This window comes from Pelodiscus sinensis, chromosome 11, assembly GCF_049634645.1.
Source record: "Pelodiscus sinensis isolate JC-2024 chromosome 11, ASM4963464v1, whole genome shotgun sequence".
In the NCBI taxonomy this organism is placed as follows: domain Eukaryota; kingdom Metazoa; phylum Chordata; order Testudines; family Trionychidae; genus Pelodiscus; species Pelodiscus sinensis.
Window position 1 is genome coordinate 4,938,349 of NC_134721.1, and position 13,917 is coordinate 4,952,265.

General features: G+C 46.4%; 1 protein-coding gene across 5 annotated transcripts in view; it reads right to left on the reverse strand.

Moving 5' to 3' along the window:
* Positions 1-1,382: 1,382 nt before the first annotated feature.
* The window catches only part of ADAMTS9 (ADAM metallopeptidase with thrombospondin type 1 motif 9), a 159,029-nt gene continuing 146,494 nt past the window's right edge, over positions 1,383-13,917 (reverse strand). For 4 of the 5 annotated variants that reach the window (XM_075938511.1, XM_075938510.1, XM_075938509.1 and 1 more), the window contains 3 exons: positions 13,273-13,377; positions 6,839-6,933; positions 1,383-5,239 (listed from right to left, as the gene is read on the reverse strand). In XM_075938511.1, coding sequence (XP_075794626.1) covers positions 6,844-6,933; positions 13,273-13,377 — 195 coding nt within the window. In that variant the 3' untranslated portion in view covers positions 1,383-5,239; positions 6,839-6,843. Of the gene's footprint in view, positions 5,240-6,838; positions 6,934-13,272; positions 13,378-13,917 lie in introns of those variants that run through there. The other variant, XR_012906430.1, reaches the window with a different exon arrangement.

A 13,917-nucleotide genomic window follows, 5' to 3' on the forward strand; every position in this document is an offset into this window, starting at 1 on the left:
GGAAATGGGCCATTTGCACCATTCATGGTGGAGATGTGAATATTTGGAGAGGGGGAAATTGCCTTTGTAATGTTGCCTTTGTAAAGTTGAGATCCGTATTCAATCCTAAGTTATAAGGAAAGCGTATGCCTTAATAAATGTGTTATTCTCTAAGGTGCCACAGGACTCCTCGTGGTTTTCGCAGATACAGACTAACACGGCGCCCCCTCTGAGACTTTGGTTCTTTTGGGATGAGGAGCTAGGGGCTTGGCCCATTGCCAGCGTGCACATCTGCTAGCTCGTAAGCATGAGTACCAGCATAGCTAAGGGAGTACCATGGCAAGTGGCAGCAAAAGCAGAGCTTAGCTGTGCCAAGTGTGGTTCAGGCAGGTTGGGGAAATGGATTAGCGCTTGTCTGCACAGAGCATGAGGCCCACCAGAAGGCCGTACGTTTTAGTCTGCAGGAGCAGGCACACCCTGCTGGCACACAGTATAAGTTCCCTACCGCATTAACATGGTCCTGTTTCAAATGTGCAGTAGGGAACATTCAGCACATGCCAGGAGGCTCATTAGTCTGCATGAGTGTGTCGTGCACTAACACATCGTGCAGACAAGTCCTAAGATACAGCATTCCAGATGGAGTGCACCATAGCTTGGTAACGTGCCTATAGGATTTTCTTTTGAAATCTCCCTGTCTCGAACCCAATTTTATCTTTTGTTCAGACTCCCTTATATATATATATATATAGGATTTATCAAGCTTTTCATAGTTCTATAGAGCGTTCATGTGTGTCTCCCACTGGCTGAGCCCTTCCTGGCCCTTATCAGATTGATCCTCCTAATACCTCTAGAAGGCAAAGCTGTGCTGTTATTCCCGTTGTATGGCTGGAGGATCTCTACGGAATGGAGAAGCTAAATGATTCACCCAAGGTGCCATGGGGAAGTCTGTGGCAGAGTAGGGATTTGAACTCAGGTCTCCCAAATCCAAGTGCCTTAACCCCTAAACCACTCCTCCCTCCTATACTATATCCTTTTTGATGACATTTTTAAATCATTGTGGTCCTCTTAGGAGATACTACCTCTCTTTCCACCAGCTGAGGCTATGGCCCATAATCTTCCATCTCATTCCCATCTTCTGAAACTTTTGTTACTGTGGTATTATGCCTCCTATTTTTCTATCGCTCCATTTGCATGGAAATACTCTGTCAATCAAAAGCTAGGGAAAAGAGATGTTAGTGTAACATTCACTTGATGTTACACTTGATTCATTTGATCAGCAATGAGTTATTCGTTTGTGTAAAAGCATTTTGTCTCTGTATTAGTGCACAGGAGATGACGGCAACCCCTCCCCCCCCCCCACAAAAAAACCCCCAAACCCGCCCACAAACCACAAACACATAGGCTACAGATCTTTTCATTTCATTTTGGTGGTAGGAAAAGAAAAAAAAAACTTTGTACAGGAAAGTGCTTGGAAAATACAGTTTTTAGAAAAATAATGGCATTGGTACGGCAAAAAAATATAATTATATTGACTTCACAAGAACTAATATCTCAATGGTCCTCGCCTTTTTTTCTAATATTTAAATGTATCAGTGATTCTAAAGATTAAGTATCAATAATTCCCTTACATTTTATTTCATAATTTTAGGTTTCTCTTGCCTCTGTTGCCAGCGGTTATTACACTACATGGTAGAAAGGAATGCGTTCAGGTCTAAATCCTATTTCTTTTTTATAAATACTCATTCACTTCATTACAGAACATAAAACCAGCCTGCACTGTCTACACATTAATTGAGCACCATTATTTTTTCTCCTAAGTTAATAGTGCAATTTTCCCTTTTCCTTCACAGGACAGAAGCTTTAATGGCAAGTAGCAATCACAAAAACGCTATTTCATTGCTTCTCTCTCTCTCTTCCCTCTGCCCCTCCTTTTTGAACAATAATACAATAAAATGTACTTTGAAATGGTATTTTTGGCATTTTCTCAAAAAATATTGAGGGTGTCATTTCATTACCATTACACATAAACATACAACCCAGGCTGGTGATAAATTATCAGTCTGTCATATAACCTTATCCGACCACTTGGGGGAATATAAAATACAAAATACATATGGGATAATAGAGCTTCTTTTTTGGAGCCAAACATTAGCACACATTCTAGGCAATATTTGACAAAGGAGACAAAGGCCAGATTTTCCGAGTGGTGGAAATTACATACCTCTGTTGACTTTAATAGAACTAAGCCAATTTATCCCCACTGGAAATTGGGCTGACAATTTTCATTCCAAAACAGACCAAGTTTAAAATGCTGAAAAAAGATGCTAGTAATTGCCTAGCAGAAGCACAGATGACAAATCAGTGGATACGATCATGAACAGATTAGACAAACACCTGCCTGGGATAGTAATTGATCAATACTAGCGTTTTATAACAACTGGCTTAAATTTGCTTTCCTTCGTGTTAGCAGAGGTATAATACAGGAAACAGGGTCTCAAAAAGGATCTGAGGCTGGGTTTGGTACATATATCCATCCAAAAGTTTAGATAGTTATCCAAACTTTGGGACACACTTTGGTTTCTCACATTGCTGAAAGCCCCCGAACAACAGGCTCCCTCCCGTACTGTTCCTGAGAGTTCCTGGCTTCCAGACCAAAAATGCAGTGTGAATGGACAATATGTTCTTATGTGTAGTAAAGCTGCAGGTAAAGAACCAAAGGGCACAGTTGTCTTCTACAAAAACAGCCTGGCCAAGTCACTGCTGCTGGCATACTGCAGAGTTCCAAGTAGATCAGGGGTGGGCAAAGGGGATCCCCAACCAATTATGGTCTGGGGGTGGCATAGCCCTGCCCCTTCCTGATTAGGCCCCGCCCCTTCCTGTGTAGTCCCTGCCCCTTCCGGGGTGGCCCGGGGCTACTTCAAAAATTTTTGAAGTGCCCCCCCCGGGCAAAAATTATTGCTCACCTCTGGAATAGATGGTCTAATAGACAGCAAGGAGGGCGACATACAGACAAAGACCACTTCTGCAGTCCTTGCTCAGTCGCACATTGACCCTCGTGGGTGCTATTCTTGAACAAGGACTACGGCAGAGGTGGGCAGCCTGTGGCCCGAGGGCCACATGCAGCCCATCAGGATTGTACATGCGGCCAGCAAGACATTTTCTTTACCGTTGCTCATGCACAGGGTTGCTAGATTCTGCCGGGTGCTGTCCGGCTTGGTTTTTTCGTACCAGCGTTACTACAGTGACACACACGTACAGCAGGGGCACGTGAAGGGAGGTGAGTGCTGATTGCACACAACGTTGACTGTAAAAGCCATGTGCTCCCTCTGCATCCAATCAGAGCGCTGCTACGGTTCCATCGGCACAGCCCGGAAATTCTAGGTACCCAAGTGCAGTGAGCAAAACTACTCTAGCCTGGGAGATGGTCTTGGTTACAACAATCTTGCAGCCACTGAGATGGAGGGCCACTCATGCAGCCCACACACGAGCCAAGGTTGCCCATTGCTGGTAACAGAATCAATTGTGCATGGATGCCTTGCTGGGGAAGAGCAAAGCAATGCACGAAGGGCATGTCTACACTAGGAAACTGTTTTGAAAGAACTAAAATTGATTTAATAACTCCCGAAATAACAAAATCGAACTAGCGTGTCCTCACTACGAGGAAGCCTCGAAATCAGTCCTCGGCAGGCTCCGTTAATGGGGACACGCTAGTTAGACTTAGAACCCCAGGAAGCACTGGGGAGTAATTAGTTTGAATGACTCTGTGGAGTCGTTATTTTTAAATAGCAGCACTGGAGCATCCACACAACCGCTATTTCGAAATGAGCATTTATTCCTCAAGAAAAGCAGGAGTCCAGATTACGAAATAAACAGCCCGTTATTTTGAAACATCAGGCTTGGTAGTGTGGAGGCACCACTTATTCATTCGACCGAAGGGGGTTATTTCAAACTAAAGCCCTAGTGGAGATCAGGGCTAATACACCCTAACCAGTGTGGGTAAGAGGGGCCAAGTGTTTGCAAGTACAGTACTAAGTGATCTGACTGAAACGCCTCGGACGTCAGAGATGAAGCTTTCTCCTGCCCTTTTGTTTGTAGCTGGCCCTGTGTGTATAGAAATCCACTGACGCATTGCAGATGTCTGCTGATACTGAGTTACTGCAGCCTAGAGCAGTAACTGACATCAATTAGGGTGTTTTTCCAATGAGTCCTGGTTGTTCCCGCATTTCCATAGACCCCACTCTCAAAATGAACTCTAGAAGCTAGATGGCTCAAGGTGGCCGGAGCATAATGCAAAGTAGACGAGCCTGATTTTTTTCATGATTTTGAGGCAGATTTTGCTCTGCTTTTCAGCCTACACACCATGGGAACATATGGCCCAATCAGACTGTTCTGGACAAATTCAACTCCTCATTTCCTACCGGAACCAGGAAGTGCGGCAGAAGATGCTATTAGAATATATTAATTTTAAAAATACAATCGAGGTTTTGGGAGCCTTAAAAAGGGGTTTCAAGTTTTGGACGCATTAGCAGAGAGATCCTAAGTTTGGGTTAGATCTTTATCTTAACGGGTTCATCCATTGATTTCCCCTCTTTATCTATAGTAGTACTGGATTGAACTATTTAAAGCTATGGAGAATTAATAAATATATAGTGGTAGCACCAAACCAGCGATTGTTCGCGCTGGCCACAGAGGTCATATGAAATTAAAACTATACTTAAAAGATAATGACTGATAATACAGCAAACCACTGTATTGATTTTTCATTTGTTCCCTTAGTGCTGTCTGCCCAATAAGTAAAAACATAAAAGACAAAACAAATCTGCTCTATTTGCTTATAAAAAGATTGTACTGAAATGCCAAAAATACCCCTCTGCAAATTGTGTAGCACCTTGAAAGGCCAAAGCAGCCTGTAACAAGAAGAAAACATTACTGATTTGAAAGTAAACAATTGAGTACAGTGACAATGAAGTATCACTTTTGTCATAATGCTACATATAATGTAGAGTACGTAAAATGCAGTGGTTTGACTGCAAGATTTAACACAAAACACAAGAAAAGCAGCCTTAATATAAACATTTTACGTACAAAAATATTAAATCAAAATAAATAATTCCAGCCATAAATATTATACTTTACATCATTAAGAATATACAATCTATATACACACACGCGCGCGCACACAAACAAGTACAAAAGTAGAAGGCAGAGGTATTGCAACAATATCCTTCATCCATCTCATCTCCTGGCTTGCCCAGAAAATCTGAAACATACAAACGAGTTGCATGGGTTAGTAAAATTATTGTCCTGGCTTTCGAAACATTGACTTCTCCTGTCAGAAAAGGACTTGCAGCCAGAACAGCTTGGGAACACCAACTCCAAAATCCAATATCCATCTGAAAATAATACACCTGCTATGGTGACAGGCAGCAGCTAAGGTTGCAAGAGGTGAAAAGAGCAGAGGAAACATGTTTCTTTACTTCTTTCAGTTGGACAATGACAGTTCTGTAGGTACACTCAGTCTTGCTGTTTCCCTGAGCTTTCCCCGGCTCCCAGTTCAAGTAACTCAGCCAATTTCCATGAAGTGTAATGGTGCAGAAACAAGCGGTTACGCTGCGATCCGCTCATCACAGGGTGGGGGAAGCCATCAAGAAGACACAACCTTAAATGTAACTGGATCCTTGATTCTCAAATTGCAGCTACTTCAGGCTGACGGCCTAGTATAAGTTAGAGCAGTGGTTCTAATTTACTCCAGCTGGCTATGATCTAAGGGGCCACACCCCAGCTGAGAATGGGTGGAACACAGCTATTTGTGCTTCTGAGAAAATCAACCCATCTCGGCTACGTCTACACTGGCACCCTTTTCCGGAAATGCTTAAAACGGAACAGTTTTCCGTTATAAGTATTTCCAGAAAAAGCGAGTCTACATTGGCAGGATGCTTTTATGGAAAAGCACTTTTTCCGGAAAAGCGTCCATGGCCAATGTAGACGCGCTTTTCCGGAAAAAAGTCCCAATGTCATTTTTGCGATCGGGGCTTTTTTGCGGAAAAGACTACTGTGCTGTCTACACTGGCCCTTTTCCGGAACAGTTTTTACGGAAAAGAACTTTTGCCCGAAGGGGAGCAGAATAGTTTTTCCGGAAAAACACTGACAATTTTACAGTAGATCGTCATTGCTTTTCCGGAAAAGCAAGCGGCCAGTGTAGACAGCTGGCATGTTAATCCGGAAAAGCGGCTGCTTTTCCAGAATAAGTGGCCCAGTGTAGACACAGCCCAGGTGTAATTGCTGCATGTGCAAATGAATATTTAGATGTTTAAAACCTCATTCTGCACACGTAATGTCAGCAAGTGTGTGTATCGACCATTGAAAATACAGGCATTAATGGAGGTCCACACACAAACATGTCTTTTAGCATGTGGGCCTTTTCTGAAAATGTGGTCCCTATGATCTCTGGTATTTTTGTTAAGTGGTACATAGGCCATCAAGCAATCCCCTGCCTTGTGTTGTACATGCCATCTGGCAGACTTCTCCATCCCAAAGGCCGAGGATCTGTGAAGCCATATGAATGTACAGGATTGCTTGATAAGCCCTTTAGAATTAAAGCTATTACATACAAGTCACATTTTAACACCAGTGAAGTTTAAATACTGGTAACATTTTCAAAAGGCTCCTAAAGTGACTCAGAAACCCAAAGTCCAAGTCCCATTTTCAAAGGAGACAGGGAAACATTTTAAAAAATGCCAAAGTCCCAAGGCGGAATTCTAAATGCCTAGATCAGGTTTGAAAAAAGGACTCAAAGATTTTTCTTTAGCAATCAACTCCTGGAACAGTTTTCCTTTGCGCTGAAACAACGGGGACCTACCATTGCTACAACACTTGAACCTCGAGGCCAGTTCCAGATGATGGAGTGCACTTCCCACAGTAACCACCACATTTCCCTATGACTTTGGTACCATCCTGTGGGAGGAAAAAAAAAAAAAAATCAGAAATGAGGTCTCCACCATGTTACACAAGGAAAACCAAATGCTGCCACTGCCAGATACAGGAGACCCCTGCTTTGCAATACAATTGGTTCCGGGGGAAGCGTTGCAAGTCGGGTGGTGTCGTAACTTGAACCCGCATTTACGATAGGAGTCATGCGCTGTCATAAATGTGGGCCAAGGACATAAATCGGGATTTCTGGCCCTTCCACATTTAGAAAAATGGTTGGAAGTGCGGGGGGGTTGGTTCTCGGGCGGTTGCAACTTAGGGGCCTCCTGTACCCAAGTCTGTGGGCATTTTAATAATAGACCTGAAAAGTGTATTGGAAGGGGGGAAATTCTTCCCCAAAATCTATGAAGATTTATACATTAACAGCTTTTTTTTTTCCCTTTGATGCAAATGTAATTCCATGTACGGCTCATGGGCCAGACACTGGCCTCTCTGAATGCAGGAGTATTTGTGAGCTGACAAATGAAATGACACACAAGGAGAAGAGGGTTGGTTGGGAAGTCCTCTAGGTCTAGGTTTTCTCCAACTTGCCCCCACAGAGGGAACATTCTTATACATGAATTACTCTGCTCTCTGGATAGGAACCCAGGATCAGACAGGAGAAAGAGGAGAGTTGGAAAGAAACTGCACCTCCGATGTTACTGAGCACGTGAAGGATGGGGAAAAACATTTGCCGATACTACTGATATTTATTTGAAGCGGAAAAGCCAAGTGTGGCTCTGCAGTCCAGTGTGACTCGGTGACTTGTCAGAGGCTTAGGGGAGGGATTACTTGACGGTTCCCTGTTCTGTTCACTCCCTCTGGGGTATCTGACCCAGTCTGACCATACTTATGTGATGGAAAGCGATGATATGGGAATGCGGAGTTCTCTAGAGCTGGCTGCCATTTCCCCACATTCCCACATCCCTCTCCATCCGTTACACACTGTAGACCAGTAAGGGGCAGCCTGGCTTCCCTCCGCATAGGCATTGACTGTGAGAACCGAGCGCTCCCTCTGCATGCAATCAAAGCGCTGCTATGGTTCCCTTGGCGCCCCCACCCCGCACATTCTGTAAAAGGGCAATGAGTAAAACTCCCCTATCCCGGGAGGCTGTGTTGGTTACAACAATCTTGCTGCCCACTGAGATCACAGAATCATAGAATCCTAGGACTGGAAGGGACCTCGAGAGGTCATTGAGTCCAGTCCCCTGCCCTCATGGCAGGACCAAATTCTGTCTAGACCATCCCTGATAGACATTTATCTAACCTGCTCTTAAATATCTCCAGGGATGGAGATTCCATAACCTTCCTGGGCAATTTATTCCAGTGTTTCACCACCCTGATAGTGAGGAACTTTTTTCCTAATATCCAACCTAAACCTCCTTTGCTGCAGTTTAAGCCCATTGCTTCTTGTCTTATCATCTGAGGCCAGGAAGAACAAGTTTTCTCCCTCTTCCTTGTGACACCCTTTTAGACACCTGAAAACCGCTATCATGTCCCCCCTCAATCTTCTCTTTTCCAAACTAAACAAGCCCAGTTCTTTCCGTCTTCCCTCATAGCTCCTGTTCTCTAGACCTTTAATCATTCTTGTTGCTCTTCTCTGGACCTTCTCCAATTTCTCCACATCTTTCTTGAAATGTGGTGCTCAGAACTGGACACAATACTCCAACTGAGGCCTAATCCATGCAGTGTTGAGCGGAAGAATGACTTCTCGTGTCTTGCTCACAACACACCTGTTATTGCATCCGAGAATCATGTTTGCTTGTTTTGCAACAGCGTCACGCGGTTGACTCATATTCAGCTTGAGGTCCACTATAACCCGTAGATCCCTTTCTGCCATACTCCTTCCTAGACAGCCGCTTTCCATTTTGTATGTGTGAAACTGATTGTTCCTTCTAAGTGGAGCACTTTGCATTTGTCCGTATTAAACTTCACCCTGTTTACCTCAGACCATTTCTCCAATTTGTCCAGATCATTTTGAATTATGACCCAATCCTCCCAAGCATGAACGAGGGCCCCTCATATGGCCTACTCACTAGCCTCTGTTGCTTGTAGCTACTGTAGACCACTGGTATATGGTGAAAGACCTATGAGAACGAGAAGACCTGAGGCCCGAGTCTGATCTCAGTTAACACAAGTAGCCTCATCAGATTCAATGGATCTACAGTATAACAGCTTTAATCCTCCTCTTATTGTATAAGGAGTTAGGGATGTAAGTGACTCAACTAATTGCTCCCTGCCCCCACCTTGCTGCCTCTATCAGAAAGAGGCAACAAGGAGGGGAGCAGGACCCAGAGCTGGGGGGAGTCAGCTTAAAAGCTGGTTCCCCCCAGCACTGTCTCTGTGTGTGGGGGGACATAGCGGGGTACTGGTGGTGCTTCTGTCTTTGAAGTGTAGCAAGAGCTGACAGGGCTGTTGCCACATTTCAAAGGGAGAGTTGCCCTTATCGACTAATGGAATAGTCGATGCAAATTGCATCGACTGTTTGATTGGTTGATGAATCTAAATTGAACATCCTTATACAGAGCAGCATGCTCCCCTTTGTCGTTTCCACAGACATTCTTCCGAGGGGAACTGAGCCCGACATGAGCTGAAAACTGGACTGGAGAGCAGTGGAGGCCTGCAGAGGGCACTTATGTGCAAACTTTCAGAACGGCATGGCATGCTATTGTTGTGACTGTAGCAAACAGCGTCTCGTCTCTGATTGGCGTCTCGTCTCTCCTTCAGTTTGCTCTGGCATTGGCACTCCTGGGATTATGTCAGGTGGGTTGCCACAGGTGATTAAGCTAAGCCAAGGGGGACGTGAATGATTAATCAGCAAGGGGGATGTTTACCGGTTTTGGTTAATTGCTAGTTTAATATATTTAAACTGAACTCAGGAAGGTTTTCCCAAGCACACTGCAGGAAATTGCCTCGTCTGTCACAACTAGCATCCGCTCCTTACCAGGGATAATTCAGCATCTAACCCTAATATATCTCCCCCCGATGACCACAGATGGACAAACGCTGACTAAGTCTTTAACTGTTCTAGCAGCCAAAAAAGTTCAGCTGTTTGGGGCAGGGATAATCTTCTTTACAGTATAATAGGGAGCGGTGCCCCCTGTTCCTTACGCTCCCTGTCTTCTGGGGGTCGGCCCAGCTCTCCCGCAGCTGCCCGGGAGGGGAGGGGGCTGAGCCAAGCAGGGCCCAAGCTGGGCCAGCCCCAGCTCTCCCCCTCCTCCGGCCATTGAGCAGGGCTGAGACCAGGCCAGCCCCAGCTCTCCCTTCCTCCCCCCCACAACCTGTACTTCAGTTTGATCCCTCTACCTCCATTCTTGCACTCACCATCCTCCCTAGTCCCTCCCATTCCCCACCCTACACTGCCTGTCCCTACCCCCACCTCCTTCCTCCATTCCTACGCCCCATCCTTCCCTAACCCCTCCCCACCCCCACACTGCCCAGCCCCCGCCTCCATTCAATATCTCCCTCATCCCTACCATCCCCCTTACCGAACTGCCCATCCCCACATACACCCTATCCCCCTTCCTCTCTCCCTGCACACCCTCTGCCCCCTCCCACCCAGGAGCATCACCTGGCCGGGCAGCACAGCCCTGGCCACCCCTGTGGGAGCCACAACCTGCCCCCAGCCCAGCCTTCCTGCACGGGCCTCGTGGGGCAGCTTTGCTCGGCGGCAAGCCCATGGAGCCTGGCGCACAGAGCGGCCACTCCCGAGAGCTGGGGAAGCGGCCACGGAGCAAGACCTGCCCAGCTCGCGGCGGGCCCGGGAGAGCGCGGCTGAGCCAAGCCACAAGGCAGGGGCGTGGGCTGGGCAGGCTGGGGGCGGGCCCAGAGGGAGGGGGTTGCTGCTCCAGGGGGGAAGCGGTCACGTGGTCAGGGCTCCTGGGGATGCACAGGGACGTGATGATGTCACTCCGTCGTCCCGCAGGAAACGTTCTTTTATATACACAGACCAGCAGACTTGACCTGGTGTTGCCAGGATCCGGCCTGGGGGGGAACCGGACAGGCCTCTCGCTGGCTCGCCCTGGGCTAGCCTGGCGCTGGCAGGGGATGGCTCAAGAATGTGGGGGAGGGGGCGAGCCTGGAGTTTGGGGAGAGGGACCAAAGCTGAGGGTTGGGGGGGACCCCCTTCATGCCTGAAAGTGATGGGGTTCCCAGGGTTGGGGGAGGGGACCTAGTTTAGGGCCAGGTTAGGGCCACGCAGGCCTCTCCTGCAGGTGCTCCCTGGGCCCAGATGTGGCGGGGAGGGCACAGTTGGGTTCTGTGGGGGCGGCCGGGGCTGGGCCGGCCGGCCCTGGTTTTGCTTCTGCGGGGGCAGCGGTGGGGCTGGGGGTTAGGGGAGGTTGGGGTTTGAATCAGGGAGGTCACTTACCAGCAACAGACTCTCTCCTTCTCTCGCTGCCCCCCGAGGTGAGAGTAACGCTGGCATCTCTCCTATCCCGCCCCCCCTTTCCACGGTATGGAAAACTATCAAATTCCAGGCACATCCTGTTTTCCTGGCACAACCAAACCCTGACCTTGCTCTCACTTAAGAAAAGAGGAAGCTGCGCACCGAATTTGGTGGGCCCCTACCCCAGCGCCTACCGTTTAGGAGGAGTTCTTGAGCATTTGGACTCTCAGACAGACACACAAATCTCTTAAGAGAGAGAGAGAGAGAGAGAGAGAGAGAGAGAGAGACAGATAGATAGATAGATAAAGTGCAGTACTTAGTGTAATGGGGTTCAGATTCCTGTCTGGAGACTTGCAAAGCTTCTGCAAGCAAATAATAACAGCGACACCCTCATTCCTGGATTTACTAGTTGCTCTTGCTCATGCAATTAGAAGTTATGGATAAAAAAGGCCTATGAGGTCCAATTTTGTAGCCGTTACTCAAGGGAAGCTCCCAGCAAGAACTTTCCCCAAGTCAGGGACACAGACTGTGGGCCTGGTTCTGTATCCAGTCTGGCACAGGCCCCCTGCTGAAGGGTTCAGAAACTAATTAAAGACGTCTCTGCCCCATGGTGCTCAGTGTCCTTAGCTTCATGGTTAAACCGAGCAATCAATTAAGTGCAGTAATTCAGATGAAGTTAAATTTACTACACCTGTCCTGTTCCAACACACACACACACACACACACACACACACACAGAGATATGGGCTATCCTTCACACATCTAATGCCTTACGTTAGATTTCATGATGGTATGTTGTTAGAAGAATGATACTCTGTAAGATAATCAGAAAAGGGCAGAAAAGAGCAACAAAAATGATTAGGGGTTTGAAATGGGTCCCATATGAAGAGAGATTAAATAGACTTGGATTTTTCAGTTTAGAAAAGGGGAGACTAAGGGGGGATATGACAGAGATCTATAAAATTATGTCTGGTGTGGAAAAAGTGAATAAGGAAAAGTTATTTACTTAGTCCCACAATATAAGAACTAGGGTACGTCTACACTAGCTCGTTAGTTCGAGCTAGGTAGGGTAATTAGCGCAAGCAGAGTTGCAAATGAAGCCCGGGATTTAAATATCCCAGGCTTCATTTGCATGTTCCCGGGAGCCGCCATTTTTAAAACCTCCTTAGTCTGAACTCCGTGCCCGCGGCTACACACGGCATGGAGTAGGTAGTTTGAATTAGAGATCCTAATTTGAACTACCATTACTCCTCGTGGAATGAGGAGTAACAGTAGTTCAAATTAGGATCTTTAATTCAAACTACCTACTCCATGCCACGTGTAGCCGCGGGCACGGAGTTCCGACTAAGGGGGATTTAAAAATGGCAGCGCCCCGGAACATGCAAATGAAGCCCGGGGTATTTAAATCCCGGGCTTCATTTGCAACTCCGCTTGCGCTAATTACCCTACCTAGCTCGAACTAACGAGCTACTGTAAACATACCCTTAGGGATCACCAAATGAAATTAATAGGTAGCAAGTTTAAAACCAACCAAAGGAAGTTTTTCTTCACTCAGTGCACAGTCAACCTGTGGAACTCCTTGTCAGAGGATGTTGTGAAGACCAGGTCTTTAATAGGATTCAAAAAAGAGCTAGATAGATTCATGGAGGTTAGGTCCATCAATGGCTATTAGCCAGGATGGGTAGGAATGGTGTCCCTAGCCTCTGTTTCTCTGGAGGTGGGTGACAGGAGAAGGATCACGCGAGGATTACCTGTTGTGTTCCCTCCCTCTGGGGTACCTGGTATTGGCCACTGTCGGAAGAGAGGACACTGGGCTGGATGGACCTTTGGCCTGACCCAGTATGGCCGTTCTTATGTTCTTATAATACAGCACATAGCAATTTGGTACCTCACATTAGCACGTATAAGCAAATTTAGAGTTAATATAGTTATTCTCTTACTAGGGATTTTTGAATTTCCGACACCGCATAATTCCCTTGCGAGATCCATTTTGCTGTTTCTGTCAGTGAAAGGCCTGTTCCGTACAGGTCAATGCTAAAGTGACCCTAAAACATAAAAACAAATTGATTGTCACAAAGATGTACCCTCCGTAATGGCTCAGTCAAGATGTGCTGTGAGAAGGATGCGCAAGGAACTGCAGACCCTGTATAACCCCAGAGTCATATTTAAGTTGTGTTATTCTTCACTGTCGCAAGCCCCTTTCCATAACAACATGCCACGGTGTCATGTTTTCAATTTTCCCAAGCCCTGAGAGTGATTAGCACACATTGTACAAATCACAGCAGGATTTAGATTAAGACTTTCTTTTCATTCGGGCCTTTGGAGGAGAGGGCTGCTTTTCCACCATTTGCCAGCGGAGGGCATTCTTGGCCTTCTCATCAGCTTCTGGATGACCGAACAGAATTAAATCCAACTCAGCTTCCCTTCATGGCTTTTCCCCCCCTCCTTTCTCACCTGCAGAGGGCATCCGTATTCCTATTTTGTCCTAACTTCCTCGCCCCAGTAAAAATCAAAACTTGGTTTTGTTTGGCTTTTCAACATGTCCTTCACTTAACTCCTCTTTTTTCCAGAAGCCAAAAATGCTC